Below are 17,375 nucleotides of genomic sequence, written 5' to 3'. Positions count from 1 at the left end.
TGATGGTACTCAAGCAATAAATAGTAATATCATATTAGTTTCATTTTGATTTCATTAACTAATATGTCACATGATCTTCTAATTTTGACATGGGTGGTTAAAAAAGCAAATTTTATTTTGGTTTTGATATGGATGATCAAAAGAAAAGCTTAATATGGGTATATAAATTTTAATTTAGAAGAGAATCTAATAATCAAAGGAGCAAAAAAAGAAAAGAAAATCATGAGATAGAAATTTATTATGCTTTTCAAATAACATAATTACAACTAGTAAGAAATCAAGATCACCTTTGAAAAAACAAATCCTAGTTTCCATAAAACGATTTACCAAGAAAGTTTTTATAAAATCTCCATATATCATATTCTTGGACTTCCATCTAATATATGCACAAAAGACATGTTTTTTTTTTCTTTGATTTCAACCTCTTGTAAATGCAACAAGAATGGAATTTATGCATTACATTCCATAGCTCTATCTTCCTCTCCATCCTATTAATAAACCCCACAAATCTCTTATTCTCATCAATCACTAAACTCTATAATTTTATAAGCACAATATATCATGTTGTAAACTTAGATGGAAGTTTAAGAATATGATTCATAGAGCTTTTAGAATTCTATTTCTCATTTCAGTAACTTTTTTTCTTGGAAACTAGGTTTTTTTTTAAGGCTCCGTTTGTTTGCAGGAAAGTGAATTCCTTTTGGAAAGTGAATTTCGGGGAAAGTGAATTCCAGGAAAGTATGTTCCGATATTTGGTAGTGTTATGGAAAATGATCTGGAAAACACTTTCCAGTGTTTGGTTGTGTTGTGGAAAACGAACTGGAAAATAATATATTAATGAATTAATTTTTTTTTCAAGTTTATCTAATATATAAAAAATATTTAATATAAAATATTTACTCATTTACAATAAAAAATTGAAATCTAAAAAGTATAATGATGATTTTTTTTTATTATATCCTATATTCATACATAGCTTATTTTATAAAATATAACTATATATGTCATATCATATTATAGAGAAATAAGCTTTTGAAATATTTTTAAAAGATAAATACATACAAAAATATTTTTATGGTTTTTTTTTATTCATATGTAACAAATATAATCAAATACTAATCAATAATTAATCAAAGTAAAATAAAACTAGCATATTTATACATATAGCAAAATAAAGCAATAATTGTGGCAGCAAAATCATGTGTTTTAAAGTGTTATCACTTATCAAGGTTTTTATATTAATTCCCCTTATTAACAGAATCTCGGTGGGTTCCTTGTTAAACTTCCCCTTGTTTATACATATAGTAAAACACCGATTTCAGTCCCCTGTTCTCTTGTTCAGTTTCAGTTTCCTTCCCCTTCCCCTTCCCCTGTTCAGTTCTGTTCGGTCTTCCCCCAGTTTCTCTCATCCCCTTCCCCTTCCCTGTTCGGTTTCAGTCTCTCTCATCCCCTTCCCCTTCCCCTGTTCGGTTTCTGTCATCCCCTTCCCTTTCCCCTATATGGTTGCTCTCAGTTTCTCTCGGTTTGTATCAGTTTCTCTCATTCCCCTATAAAATCTCGGAGTAGGGACTGCTTTTTGCTGAGGAAATTTGGGCATTTTCTTTGATTGATTCACAGTAATCTTCAGGGTAGGGATTGTTTGGGCATTTTCTTTGATTTTGCTTTGATTTGTGGATTGTTTTGTTACGGTTCTGCAGGTTGTGTTGAAAAAAGAATGAAAAAAAATGTACTTGGCTTGATTTATGAATTTCGGTTGTTTTGAAGAAGAAAACTGTGTTATGTTACGCGGAAAATATGACAGTTAGCATATTTATCAAGAAAAATATGTGTAATGAGAAAGAAAGGAAAATGTTTTCCTTTGTTTATCAAAAGGAAAACACTTTTCTCCGCTAAAGTAATGTTTTCAGTTTTGACCGGAATTAAGTTTCCGTTGACTAATTTTCTATATTGGTGCCAAACATGGGAAACTAGGAAAAATGAATTCCAGGAATTGGTTTTCCTGGAAACAAACAAGACATAAGTAAGTAATCTTGTTTTCTTATTCATCATAATTATAATCTTTCAAAAGCATAATAAATTTCTATTCCATTATTCTCTTAACTTTTTTTTCACCTTTCATTATTTGGATTCTCTTTCTAAATTAACATTTGAGTACCCATATCAAATCTTATTTTTATAATCATTCACATAAAAACTAGAAGATCAAGGTATTACTTATTTTTTATAAACATTTACATCAAAACCAGAAGATCAAGATATTAATTATAAGATACCACTAGTTACATTTTTTTACTTCTCTAGCATCTAGCCATTGCAATGTGAAAGATAATTTAGTTATTTTATCATGCTTTAAAAAATAAGAACATAAAAAGGCTAATAAGTGGCCGTTTATAAAAATCTTTTTTAAAGGTAGTTTAATCATTTCATTATTCTTTAAAAAATATTAAAAGATCGATTTGTCTTTAATCATTCTGATAATAACCAATTCACCTTTTAAAAACACTATATTACCTTTAATAACCAGTTTAATAAATTTTTTTTTATTGGAAAGGCAAAATAGCTATAATATTGTTCCAACCCATAGTGCAATGAGTCTAGGTGTACAATGAAATACTGAGCACTCTTAGGTTTTTTAATAACTTAAATATTATATATAATATTAAAATTTACTTATATCACATGTATTGTATTAACGAGTTAGAAAAATCTTTTTAGTTAATAAAATAAAAAATATATATTCAATGTAAAACTTTGACTTAACTAGATTTTAACTAAATTAGCCGAGTTTTTAAATCAATGTCTTAATTAATCTAATTATAAATATTATTTGATTGTGCTCAAGCTATAAATATTAATATCATATAATTTATACTTTGACTCGATTAACTAATATATCATATTATCTTTTAATTTTGACGTGGATGGTCAGAAAGCAAAAATTAATTTAGTTTTGATGTGCATGGTGAAAAGAAAAGCTTAATATCTAAGATTTTAATTTAAAAGAGGATCTAGGAAGAAAAAAAAAAATCACAAGATAGGAATTTATTATGCTTTCCAAGTAACGTAATTATGACTAGTAAGAAATCAAGATCACGTTTCCTTTCTATTCTCTTGACAAACCCCACAAGTCTCTCGTTCTCAACAATCACCAAACTTCATAATTTTACAAGCACCATAATATATCATGTTGTGAACTTAGATGGAAGTTTAGGAGTTTTTAGAATTCTATTTCTCTTTTCAGTAACTTTTTTTATTTGGAAACTAGGAGTTTTTAAGTCAGTAATCTTGATTTCTTATTTATCATAATTATATTCTTTCAAAAGCATAATAATTTTTTATTCCATTATTTTCTTACTTTTTTTCACAATTCAATATTTGGATTCTCTTTCTAAATAAAATTTTACAACTTATATCAAATCTTATTTTTATAATTTTTCTAATATTATCTTATAAGATACCACTAGTTACAACTTTACATAGTTGATTTCAAACTAAAAAGATTGTTTTTTTTTTTTTTTTTTATTTCAAAAATATTTTTTAAAAAAAATTAAAAAATATTATTTTAATATATTTTTAAATAAAAATTATTTTTAAAAAATAATCACTACTACTATATTTTTAATTAAACATGCGGAGACTTCCAGCACATGTTTTTCTAAAACCTACTCTCGTCTTTCGCTAGCAACCTTGTCAGGGACTTTCCTGGTCGATCATTGGTTGCAAGCAGATTTTTTTTATCATCTTATATTCCTCCGATTCAACAGGCTGGAAGCAAGCCTAGTCTCTTTCCCTCACAATGGCTGCCCAATTTCATCTCTCAAGGATCCCCTAGTCTACTCTATCCCACAGACGAGTTAAACCAGTGACTCAGAAACCCAGAGCCTAACCTTGAGTTTTGTTTTGAACCATTTTTCATATTGACCATGCTAAACTTGAGTGACCTGATCCACAACTCGGTTAACCAAACTAAACCTAACCGTGTCAGAAAATGACCAAATGACCCTCACCCTAAACCAAGTAAGACAAGTATAGTCATTATGTTTCATACAAACTTTAGTTTAGCTATTTACAATAATAGTCATCGGTTTTGATCCAGCTTCCAGAAAGGCTCCTAAATTAATATTATTTATATTTTAATCTAGAACAGACTTCAGTTTCCAGGCGGTCCTTGTTAATAATTAAACTCGAATAAAATGGTGTTTTTTCTTGGTCTTTTTTCAGAAGAGACCTTTGAGTAATATACTAAATGAACTCTGGCACGATACAACTCTGTTACTATATTCTTAGTATTTTCTGTAGAGTCTATGACAGAGGAAGGAACTCTATTCAACTTCCAATTAAATCTTAATAGAGAGTCCAAAAAGGAGTCGAAATGCGAACTAACCGGAAACACTTCATAAATTAGAAAAAAAAAAAAAAAAAGAGTTGATTTTGATATTCTACAGAAGAAAGTCTCAGCCATCCATTGTCCAGGTCCTAGCAAGCACTAGCTATCTAACAGCCGAGCAGAAATGTGTAGCAAGTATCAATCAGTTAAGCTGGAGCTGAATGCTTTGTTCTTTGACTTCAGCATCCCTCTGTGTGTAGCATGCATGTTTGTGTGACATTTACAGCCTAAAACACCAGGTTCGCGGGAAAGGGAATTTACCCTCGACTCAGGGAGTGAATAATCATATTGGCAGATAAATTACAAATCTAAAAACAATGAAAATACCTGAAAATGTCACAGGAAGCCACTGAAAACGTCAGCTGAATTTGCCAATTTCCATTTTCTTCTTGATTGCTTTTCGACCATGATAAATAAAGGAATCTACTATCCCCGCGATAGTGAAGATGCCTACAAAGGTTACACTATATTAATCATTCGAGAGAGAGAGAGAGAGAGAGAGAGAGAGAGAAAGGCACTTACGCAGGAATATGAGATGATGTGGTGACATCGTAATATCATTCTTATAAAAGTCTCAGCTATATATATATTATACAATAAAGCAAAAGAGAGTGTACCATATTGCAGGATAAACCAGTAAGGCCAAGCTTGTAGTATTTAAGGCTCAGCGCACAGATTCTGATGTAGATATATGCTACTTTGACTCGTACAACAACTTTACAACAGGCTTAGTTGAATTGGTATTTCGTATTTTAGAGTGTTTAGGAGTATTTGTTGAGGTCGTTTTGATGGACATCCTTGCAAAAACCACATATCTTATTATTACAAATGATTGTGAGTTAAAAAACCTAAGAAATGGATATCACAAGTCGAGGGACGGGTCAGAATTTTTAAACCCGGTCAACTCAACCTATATACCCTATACTCCTTATTTTTATATTTGATAGTTTGTGGATTGAGCATTTATTTTTATGTTATTTAGAAATATTTCAGCTCCAAAGTTTTTATTAGTGGACTTTCTATTAGATTTCTTGAACGGAACAAAAAATAGCTTATCTCTTTGCTGGAGGGGAGGGTGAGGCAGCTAGAATTTAATGGTGGTGCAGAGTATGAAAATTAAACCTAGCAATGAGGATGTCATGGCACCTACGGTCCATTTTGTATGTTTGTCTATAGAAGCGGATCCATGAAAATTAAAAATATAAGCTCGACCTGTGGATATCTATAATATCCACAAAAAATTTACCCCAACCCAATATCAGTCCAAAAAAATTGAATAGGTTAGGTTACAATTTATAAAATATCAAAAGTTGAGTTTGATACAATTATGGATGCAAACCTGACCCAACTATATCCATGATTTTCCTAGTATTTTGCAAGTAAATTTTCTATAGATTTGCAGAATTTTCCTTTTGGAGATGCTTGCAATTTTGTGACTTGAGAGCTTCTTCCACATTAGTTTTTGCATCTTGTTGATCCAAATCTTGAATTACAACGGTGATAACTCTTGAATGTGGTGCTAGGGCAGCCATGTGAATGGATTAACAATGGGGAAAACCATATTTAATTTCGAGTTCTCTAAAATATTTCCAAATCAGAAACTAAATCTGTGATACAGAAAATAGCTGTGATGAGAGTTCTAAAAGTCCTAACTTGTAATATTTTGAGTGTTTGAATTTTAAAAGAAATCATGGAAGTGCTAGATGTCAAGTTACCAGTGTTGGTTCAATTTGCAAATTGAGCTCAATGCATCACATAGCAGAGATGAGAATGCATTGGTAAACAAAAAACTAGTGGCTTGAAGATCGGAAAGGAGAACAAACAGAGCTAAAGATAACAGAGTGAACAAAAAATATCCAGTCAACCACACTGGTTAGCTAAAATGAGACTTAGTTAAGTGGATAAATTATGCTCACAAATGCACAAGAAGTTGAGATTTTATGTATAATAAATAGTGATTTCCTGTTATTTTCACAGCGATACAACAAAATGATGTTTCCTAATTTAAGGTACTAAACATGATGTTCCTAATCTTACTAACCAGGAGCTATCAATTTGGATCAAAGCCCTAAAGAGAAACCCAGAAGCATGGGAATCTCAGGGTCCACCAGCTAGAAACAGCCTTCTCTGGCAGCAGCCTAACTAATCTCTTTCATCCTGTATACAAATACAACTTGGCCAAAGTAAAGTTCTTTAAGGGTTTCTCTGGTGCTAAAGGTTACTTTGGCATTAGTTCTCTAGTAAGGTTAGTGAAGCAAAAGCAGCAACTTCAAAAGCCATTTCTCGACTTCTTACCGGGACTAATTATTAGACAATGAAGGACCTCTAAGATTCATATTTTTTTTAGTTTTATGTAATTATCCAAGTCAGGTTCTCTACTTATTTTCATAATTCTATTTCATATTTAGCAGCTATTCCAACTCTCCTAATTTTCCAGTCCTCTGTTGGAATTGTGCATCAGATTCCTAATCCTATGGAGAAATATCTTCGTTTAAAACAGCAATCCTTTGACTAAAATAGCATTCCTTATCACAAGGTGTGGGATTTCCTTTTAAGGTGTATTTGAGAGGTGTTCTTGGAAGGTTTTATTTCCCTTGATGGAGACATTTTTTTCACGGATTTAAGTAGTTTTTGTTGCAAGAACTTTCTTGGGTGTGATTGGACTTTGGGCTAATTAGTGAGAGAAATGGTTGAGAGATTGTCTTGAGAAAATCTATCAGTGATTGTAATTATTATGATTACTGACGGTTTGTGTTGACAATTGCTAAACCACAGTAACTTTTTGGCTTGTTATTTATTTTTAGTGGGATTGTCACCTCCAAAGGCTAAGACCACTGTATAACTACTTAGGCATGTGGGTGCAAATTGAAAGCCTAATGCATTTGCCATGGAGAACGTTCCTACAATTTAACTAAATTTAAATAGACCTATACGAGTTTCAGTATACTCCAGAGTTGTCAAAAAGGTCTAGTGAAAAGCATCACACTATCACAATGCTGCAATGCATTTCAAAGCTACCAATTAACGCCATAATAAACACTATAATGATGAATAACAAGAGCAAACTTTCAAGATGTGGGATAAACAGCAGGTGCGTGTATGTTCAGGAATAAAATTGTAACCTTTCTAGGGCAGGGGGTTGAGGAGAGCAAAAGACAAAGAAACTACCTCCAATTATTGCACAAATACTTGTCATGAAGTGTAAAAATGAAGTATGCTCCTCTTTAAATGTCACCTGCAAAATGCAAAGAGTGTGATACATGGCAAATGATTAGCAACACCAAGTGGCTGTTTGTTTTCATATAGCACCATCTTGTGTATTGACAATCAAAAGATTCAAAACATGTAGATTGCTGGCTCTTTTTTTTCAACAATATTTTTCTCCAAGCACTTCTATTATTTTTTATTTTTTTTCACCAGATGGACTCTTAAAGAACTTTCTAAAATCCAACAATATAATTTCCAAAATGTAGAGTCTAAAATTCCCTTTTGTAAATGGTAAAAGTGTATGGGACATATAAGCAGTGGAAACGCAAACAAAATTAGTTTAAATAACAACAGTCAACAGAATGGAAGCTTTACATTAGTAACAGCTTCGGCACCAACATCTCCATGGATGCTCAACAAGATTATTGTATATGCAAGAAGGAACACACCTTAATTGGAGAAAAGTCATAGATGAAGTAAACTCCAGGAAGAGAATCAAGGCGCATCAATTCTGATTTCTTGAAATGCTCTGTAACAGAGTACTGACAAAACATCCATGCTACTTCAGGGCATGATGACATGAATAAATCATCAAAAATTTTATATTTTTTTGTAATACCTGATTTGAATGCACAGTGCGGCCTCGAATATCAGTGTATATTGTAGGAACAACCTGCAAAGTTAAAACTGATTTTATTGGAACATTGCCAGCTATATGTAAGATAATGATGAGAACATGACATAGGGCACACACAGGTTGTTCAAATAATACAAATTTCAAAGCCATTAAATATATAGTATACATGCAATCCAGTAATCTTCCATAAACAGTCAGAATTCATTTCTCTCATATGCTAGCAGCTTATGAACAAAAGACAGAAGTACGTTAGAAATTCTCACAGTTAATGGGTAAGATGTTTGGAAAAACAGAATCAACTACAAAAGGTGGAAGACAACTGAAACATGCCCATGCAGTAATTTTACTTTGTTGGATTTAAGGCAAAATTCCATAACCTCGTGCCACGTGCCACATGCACAAGTTTGGATGGATTTCTAAATCAAAAATATTAATTGTTTTTAACATTCGAGAACAAGATTCAGTATCAATGTACAGTGTCAGAATAATGCCTTGGCATTGAAAATACAAACCTTAATGAAAAATTGCTGCACACCGTTTGGTGTTTCATGCATCAACTGTATCCTGGCAAGGCAATAAATTAGAACTATTAAGAGAAAAAGGTTAAAACATGTGGGAGTGAGGGAGGGCTAGGAAGATGGAAATAAATTAGAACTACAAAGATAAAAAGGTAAAAAACATGTGGGGATGAGAAGATGAAATAAACAAACAGGAAACATCCAAAATAGAAAGGAATCTTAACTTGACAAAAGATAAACCACAAGAATCTCAAATGACAATAGATAAATCACAAGTATCTATTTTGAATATATGTGTGCTTATCAATTACTCAAACACAGACTATTTCAATTAATACAACAAATAAGCCCATAAGAACAATCTGAGCACTTACATAAGTGCATGTAGCTATGCAAGAAATGAAAGAGAAAATTACCCATCAAGGGGATTTACCACGCCTGGAAAGTAGTCACCAAAAGCCAGTCTATTGATCCTGTGACTTATCTGTATAATGCTCCAAGATGTTTAGAACGACATCAACGTATTAAGATTCCATAAAAAGAAAAAAGTATAAGAGAAAAGTTACAATACTGACATTAACATATTGGAATTTCATACAACATAGGAAAAAAAAGGACATGACAAAATTCTGAAAAGAAATTTTTAAATCATAACTGAATTACTTAAGGTACCAAAGACATGTCTTACATTATAACTCTCCTTCTGCATATCCAGTAAATCCAGTAGTTGAAAATTTGATTGATGGAAGCTTTTCCCAGGAACAAAATGAAAATTCCCAGCAACTCTATTTACTTCCAGGGATCCATTAATATTACATCCTTCACCTTCTTCGTCCTTTATCATTTGGACAAAGCCTTCGCGTTTGCACTGAAAGCAAATGGTACTGATGAAAATTAAAAATATAAAACTCAAAATAAAAATTTCTCAGGCTAAGCAGCTAGACAATCATTATAAGTAGAAATTGAAAACTAGAACCTTTGAACAGAATGTGCATGTGCATTTAACACACTGAGATGGATATGGCTATTGCTTTAACTAATAGATTGATCCATTCGCGGTAATAATCAACCCACCCACCCCCACCAAAAAAAAAAAAAGAACAAACCATGGCTACCCTATAGATAAAAGGGCATACTGGTGTGGGCCCACCAATAGATAGATATAGGACCACATATTTTAGAAAGAAATATAGACTTTAATTTTGTTATTTTAGTTTCGTTATGATTTCCTATTTTATTTGCTTCGGTGTCTATGAATAAACACCTCATGAAGCATTCAGTTTTAACATTGAATATTGATATCAGAATAAGACTTTGAGTTTTCTTCCAGTGAATTGGTTCTCTGTTTTGTGATCTTGTTGGTTTCTACACCACATACACTGGTACCTCACTAGTTTGAGGTTTGAGGTTTTTCCTCTTCAGTGCCAAGTCTTTGCTTTCCTTCCTGTCCACCATGCATTAGCAATTGGAGTCTTGGCAGTGGATTTGATCCATAATTTATCTTGTGGGGAATTGTTAATTTTAATGCACCAGCTTTCTTCACCTGTCTAATTATTAATCATTGAATTTTGAATAGTCAAAAAAAAAATACACATAAGCCCCATTAGCCAGGCTGCCTCAATTAACATGAAAGGCAAATGACGAAAGCATCTTCCTTCTAAGTCTATAGGAGTCCAAAGGAAACCAGTTATGAGTCCGCAGAAAACAATTTTGGAAGGAATATAAAGAGGCACACCTACCGCATGGATGCTTTCATGCATGATGTGGCAACTTATTCAACTGAACTAGATGAGATCACAGTTGACAAAACAGCAGAGTATGCAAGGCTTAACAAGGAATGGTAACTTGCTATATTGACAGTGAAAAAATTTAATGAATAAGATGCACCTTTTCAGTATGTACAATATTTCCCTATTAACTGCAAGAAGTGGAATGTCTCCACAGAGGAATTTGGTTAGGCATTGGTGGTTCACCCACACATAAAGACTCAGCAGAAGCATCAATATGGGAAATTAGTTTTTGGCTACTGTGTGGCAACAATCATACAAGCGCATCAAGGAATATGTATAAGCAAATCCCCAAAGGCTAAACTAGCAAGACATATATAAAAGCGAATTATAAAAATAATTCTAACTACAGATTTAGCTGCACAAAGAAATTGTCCCAGCAAGTTTCCTCAGGGCATGATAGAGAAGTAAGTGTGACTTCTAGCACTGTTATATCATTCCCTTTATTCATCTGAATTTTTAATCATACTAGCAATCAGCATAAGCTCACAAACCAAAAGTACTAGCTAGAGTTGTTTCAGTAATTATTGGAATTAAGAAAGAGTTTTGCTAACAAGACCTGTCCACCTGACTCCACTCACACAATCACATGAAATCAACTTTTCTATAAGGTATACGATAGCCCCCATTTAAGATGTTAGGACTCTATATTCAAGTGATGTGATGCACTTTCTACTGCTAGATGAGCACAAATCTAGTCACACCAGAAAAAACATAAGGAAAAAAGTCCCATCATAAAGGTAACTACAATACCTCCTTGAGATGATGTTCTAATAAGGGATACATCAGCACCCACAATAACAAACTCCTTTCTAAGCCTTGCTAAGAAATAGAATAAAATACATGTGAAAATTCTCTGAAGTAAAATCTAGAGAACTTACTTGGTCAATCAGATCCATATTTGTCAAAGCCCACCCTTTTCTCCTGTATGCTTCACGAACTTCTTCACATGAGTTGCAACAATGATCATCTGACTGCAGAGTAGAGATTGATTAATAATCTACAGAAAAATAAAATTAAGAGCAAACCTTCAAAATGTAGCTAGTTGTGGAAGTGGGAAGGGAAGACTTATTTAGTTGCTACTTCATATTGCAGTATGCTCTGAAGCACTTGCTTAGGTTGCTTAATAAAATTTTAAGAAAAACAAGTTTTCTACAACCCTTGGCTGTAGGAATTCCTGCTTCCCATAATATGTGACAATTTCTTAGGTTACACATTGGGTCAGGAAAAATCTATTGCCACTATACACCTTTGCTCCTCATTAACTTATCATTTTTGTTACACAGCAATGATTTTGATTCCCCATATGTGGCAATATGAATTCCTACAGCCAAGGATTGTAGGAAACTTTCGTTCAGATTTTTCCTGTAATGTTAAGATGCCACAAGCCATTTAAATCCATACACAGACATGAATTCAACCCTTTTTATTAATTAAGAGAAGCATCATCCCATTTAATTTCTGTAGTGGAATAAAAAATCAGTATTTAATTAACATCTGCAAATGAGAAAAAAAAAAAAAAATAGCTGTCCATGTTTTCTTTCTAAACAATGTGCCATAACCATCATTAGCACAAGATCCTTGCTCAACTAGACCAAAAACCTAATGCACCACATAAATTATGGCCCAATTCCAACTAGTAAGCCAAAGAGAGCCTAATTCAGCTAACCAATAACGTAAAATGCAAACCCAACCTAACCCAATGATCAACAAGGCAAACCCAATCTAACCCAATGATCAACAAGGCAAACCCAACCAGAGCTAGCAAGCAAAGTAGCCCTGCCCAAACCTTTCAACTGCTTCCCTTTTGTTCCATCAGCAACACACTTCACTAAGCATACCACCCAAGTAACAGTGGTCAGCTCCTCCTCTATAATTTCTTCTACTTGATTTCCCTGTCTTTCATTTCACAGTCACTAGCAAATTCTGACAATCACTTGCTGAATTTGATCCTTAGGTCTAGATTGAAAAATTTTCAAGTCTGGGAAGTGAGTGCATTCTCAACAACTGCTTTATGGAGATTGGATTGACAGCTTTGGTGATAAAGATTGCAATATTTGAAAAAAACCCTGCTATGTAACTCCCATGAATCAGCAAGATTGATTGCAAATCTAACTAAGAAAATTACAGCCAACCTTCTGGCTCAAGTTTAGATCAGAAAATCAATATTTATAACCAAGGAAATCCTTAACCTTTTTCATTTTCCTCATTATTCTACTCTATCTTCATTACTAACTATGTTTCCTAACAACACTAATAACCTTTTCAGAGTACAAGATCATTTAACAATGAGCTCTAGATGACTGGTTTCCTGTATTGTCAGAAAATCAACCTAGAAACTCTTTTGTTTCATGTTCATACATTTCTACAGACACCTAGGCTATGATTTTTAAGATTTTCCATGTGACATTACAAAATAAGGAGTAGAATACATCAACATACCATTTCACCACCAAAACATGAACCGCAATATTCTTCATTGTGTTCAAGCCTGCCACCATGCCGCTGTAAAGGCTTGTCAATCTGCATGAAGAGGAGGCACAAAATAAAATGGCAGACAGCCAATGTAAAAGCAAAGAGCCAGATAGAAAAATGTCGGAACAATGGATGAAAAAGGAAATAAATTTGAGGGTAAAAAAACACCATGCATTTAAAAGGAAAAAAGAAGTCTAAAATGGCACAAGAATCTACAGTGTTCTAAATCAAAATTCATCTTTGTACAAGTATATCAACTTTATGAGTTAGACTCAGAATCTTCGTTCACGATTTCAAGTTAAAAACAAGCAATGCACAGAAATCACTTTATTTCTTTTAGCATAAAATGCTTCAATTCTTCTTCTTGGTTACTGACCTTTGGGGCACCAATCCCATCCTGGCGGACTTCAATTACATCGCCATGAGCGTTAATTCTTTTCTTAGTTATATCATGCCTCTGCAATTGCAATTAGAACCAAATCAATCAATGGGAAATTAAATTAAATCAAAAACAACAACCACCATAAACCCAATTTCAATTTATGTATTTATTTATTCTAGGGTACATACAATATCATGATGCTGCTCTCCACTGATATCAATGGCGTCAACACTCAGTAACGAACATCGAATGGCAGGAAAAGTGATATCAAACTGCACATAAATATAATCACGACAATATTAGTAACTCTAACTATATCTTTTCTCCGTAAAAAAGTAAAAAGATGAAAGATGAAAGGGGTACATTGATGCGTAGGGTTTGTCCCCTTGTAGTGTCCACTAAAAGCTTTGTCTCAGTAACCGCGTGTAGATACAAGCCTTTCAAAAAAAAAAAAAAAAATTGACCAAGATAAGATAATTAAGAGATATAAAAAGAAAGAAAAGAATAGGAAAGGTTACGTACTGAATTCAGAGAAGAAGAGGAAAAGCATGAGAATAGAAGAGATGAGAGTGATAAGGCCACCGGAAAGAGTACGGCTGTAGAAATCCTCGTTTATTTTTGGATACGCATCCAAGTTCCTCAGTTTCTGATACATACCCTCCATTTTCTTTCCTTTCGTTTCTCTGCCTGGGGCTGGTTTTACGACGAGAAGAAGAGGAGTGCCGGCCGGTGAATCGAAGAAGATACGAGTCCTCCCGAGTCTGTTTCCTACCAAAGAAAGAAAAAAGAGACATGACACAAGAAGACTTGTATCGGGGTCAATGGGGTCCACTCTCCGTGTTTTGTTTTTATATCTTTTTTTTCAACTCATGAATCAACCGACCGAAAATAACCACGCGATGTTAACTATGCTAATTATTGGTGCCAGCGTTATGGTGTCTATCTATATTATTTTTTTAGTAAAATATTTTGATGTGCACATATATTTTAGTCATCATCAATTAAATATATTAATTTTATTTGAATTATATTGAAAAAAAATTGATAGTAAACAAAAAAACATAGATATAAAAAACCAATTAATGAGAAATAAAAAAATAATATACAATATATAATTAAATAAACTTGAACATATTCAATTTTTCAACATAGGTTTTTACATAAAATTATAAAAGTAAATTGAAAAAATTAAAATATCAATTCATATAAAGATATTTAATATTACAATAAGAGCTATTTACTTGATTATATTTAATGAATTTGTTTATAAAAATTAATTTGTAATAGAAACTAACGTACATAAAATTTATTGGACACAATAAAAGTAAAAAAAAATATTATGCAAGGTTGCATATATTAAAAATATTATATAAAAAATATTTAATATATATAAAATGTACAAAAAAAAATTATAAATGAATCATACTAACCTCTGAAAAAACTAAACAAACCTAATAAAATTAAAAACTAATCACTATTCGCTAAAATATTTTTTAAAAAAAAAATCATAGAGAAAGGTATCAAATAAAATTTAAAAATTATAAAAATTATTTGAAAAAATACATATAAAAAGCCATTAATATATATAAAAAAATTAAATAAAAGGAATGAGGTCAGGCTCTATTGAGCCTAGGTAAGCCAGGCCTAGCACCTGTCCCAATCAAGATAAGGCCCATGTGCAGGCCTTTAATTTCTTTTTAAGTTTAATATGGTTAAAAATGCGTTGTTCGCCATAGTTTCTTTGAAAAAAAACAGACAACACTTCATCCACCTCACTAGACGACGCGTCGTTTAACAATCCAAGAATCTTGCCACTAATGTTGTTGAAAAACAAGGTTATTTGTTTTTTTACCAAAAAAAACCTAGAAAACACTCTATAAACCTTTTTAAACCAATCTATAGCCTTCAAACACACAAAAAACTGGTCTAAAACCTAAAATCAACTTGAAACCAAGGTAAAAAAACACATAATAAGAACTCCCTCATCATATGGAACCATTTAACACAAAAACCAATTATTTTTTACTTAAATCTTCCTCAATGCCAACTTTCTCTCTTTAAGTTGGAATCTAGCAACTCTTTCTCTCTCCTCCACCGAAAAAATACTAAAAAGGAGAAAAATAAAGTTTAGTGCCAAAACGTATTTAAAAAAAATATAGGAACCAATTAACAAATAGCTTAAAAAGATAAGGGATTCAAATAAACATTTTCAACCAATTGCAGACCTGCTATCTTTTTTACTCGATCTTTTCACTTCAATTCTTTGTCTTTCAATTCAACCCTCACCCCTCAAAAACATGCAATTGAGCTCAATTTTGGCTCAGAAATGGCTCAATTATGCCAAAACAAAAGTTCAAAAATCAAAGTGATTTTTTTAAAAAAATACATTATTGTAATCTACAGTAATATATGAGATGGTGAACAATGAAAAGACCATGTCTTTTAGAGTTATTCTTAATATTTTTTAGGTTGTGTTTTTACATAAAGGACATGACCATATTGCAATAGAAATAATGATATAAAAATATAAAATAAATTTATTTATATCATGTTTTTAGAATAAGTTTTTATTTATTTTAAAATATAAGGTATAATGGACATTCTCCACTATCTTTATTATTTTAATATTTTTTATTATAAAATAGTAACAAAAGGCTGTAGGAGATTTAGGTTATATGATTAGTGAGTAATACTTAAAAGTGCATTTTTATCAAGGTTTTATATTATCATTTTGCACTTGAAGTATCAATAACTCCTTAACTAGAGCATGTTTTATAATAACATGTCTAATAATATAAGATACTTTTAATTTATGGTAAATGTTCATATTAAATGTAGGGCTATCACATAAATTAAAGGATTGATTGATGAGTTTAACTACTAAAATTGAGAAGATAAAGAAATGGCTAAACTTAGAAAAGAGATGCTAGTTTAGTCCAAACTGGAACACCATTTGGTTATTGGATCATAACTAGAGCTATAGAACTTAGATTTAAGTCTGGTTTATATGGATAGAAAGCTAAGATATAGGCCTAAAAACTTTCATGAAGAGTCCAAGATTCAAAAAAGTCATTTTCAAGTTCAAATTGTAGCAACAACGGAGAAATTTCTGTCCTGCAAGCCAGACATTGTTCAGTGTTCAACCCATATCTCGAGTTTTAGAAGTCTAAATGCACCATTTCTTTTTCACTTGAAAAGCTTGGACAATTTCCCAGAACTTTCATGAAGACTATATGTTCAAATTCTGATGTTATCAATGATGTTTTGTTCAAATAAAAAGATAAAGATTGTCACCAAGTCAAGATATGGCCACCCACTCAACAATTAGTCATCAAATCAATAGTTTTGAATTTTGGCCTATAAAAGAAGGCATTTGTCATGCATTTAGGCATCTTGGATTTCATATAAAGATCATGTTTTTGCTCTCTTTCTTTATATTTTTGTAATGTTTAAGTTTTCCTTTCATTAATCTCTTGTTTATGCCTTTCATTTCCTTTACTATACCTATATAATCATGTTCTCCTCTTTTTTATTTATGTTTCTCTTCTTCATTATGTTTAGTTAAGTTCATTATATCAAGGTGAAAAGGGTACACTAATAGTGTTAGAATATGTATAATATAAACTTAACATGGACTTCAATGTTTATATCCAAAAAAATTTGTTATTAACATGTCTTATCTTTTTATCTTATTAATTCTTAATACCTTACTTGTTAAATGGTTAATCTAGTTTTGTATTGTATAACACTTGGTACAACAAATGCTTGGTATTTTCATAGTCAACCATATGGTATAACCTACACCTGTGCTATGAAAGGAACTTGATTTGTTGTTAACATAAGTTAACATCATGAATTCCTAACAATATAAAAGTATGGTGTTACTAAAATAAGATAATTAATATGATCATGTTAAAAATTTATAATGAACTATTAAGGATAAATCATCCGATTGAAACCTCCTTTATGTGTGGTTTCAAGT

At 31.9% G+C, this 17,375-nt stretch overlaps 1 protein-coding gene across 2 annotated transcripts; it reads right to left on the bottom strand.

Moving 5' to 3' along the window:
• Positions 1-4,254: 4,254 nt before the first annotated feature.
• On the bottom strand, positions 4,255-14,207 carry LOC118040205 (uncharacterized). Of its 2 annotated transcripts, none has more exons than XM_035047084.2 (14): positions 13,916-14,207; positions 13,757-13,830; positions 13,582-13,665; positions 13,388-13,468; positions 12,979-13,059; positions 11,418-11,510; positions 9,438-9,617; positions 9,166-9,233; positions 8,744-8,795; positions 8,214-8,267; positions 8,044-8,136; positions 7,556-7,622; positions 4,715-4,837; positions 4,255-4,575 (listed from the first exon to the last, which is right to left on the bottom strand). In XM_035047084.2, the coding sequence occupies exons 1-13, from the start codon at positions 14,055-14,057 to the stop codon at positions 4,746-4,748; spliced, it is 1,161 nt and encodes a 386-aa protein (XP_034902975.1). In that variant the 5' UTR covers positions 14,058-14,207; the 3' UTR covers positions 4,255-4,575; positions 4,715-4,745. The 2 variants fall into 2 exon arrangements, with proteins under 2 accessions (XP_034902975.1, XP_034902974.1); XM_035047083.2 differs by having other exon boundaries at positions 4,255-4,614; positions 13,916-14,206.
• Positions 14,208-17,375: the final 3,168 nt, after the last annotated feature.

This window comes from Populus alba, chromosome 1, assembly GCF_005239225.2.
Source record: "Populus alba chromosome 1, ASM523922v2, whole genome shotgun sequence".
NCBI lineage: Eukaryota > Viridiplantae > Streptophyta > Magnoliopsida > Malpighiales > Salicaceae > Populus > Populus alba.
The sequence above is the reverse complement of the archived record's forward strand: the minus strand, read 5'-3'. Positions and strand labels throughout refer to the sequence as shown.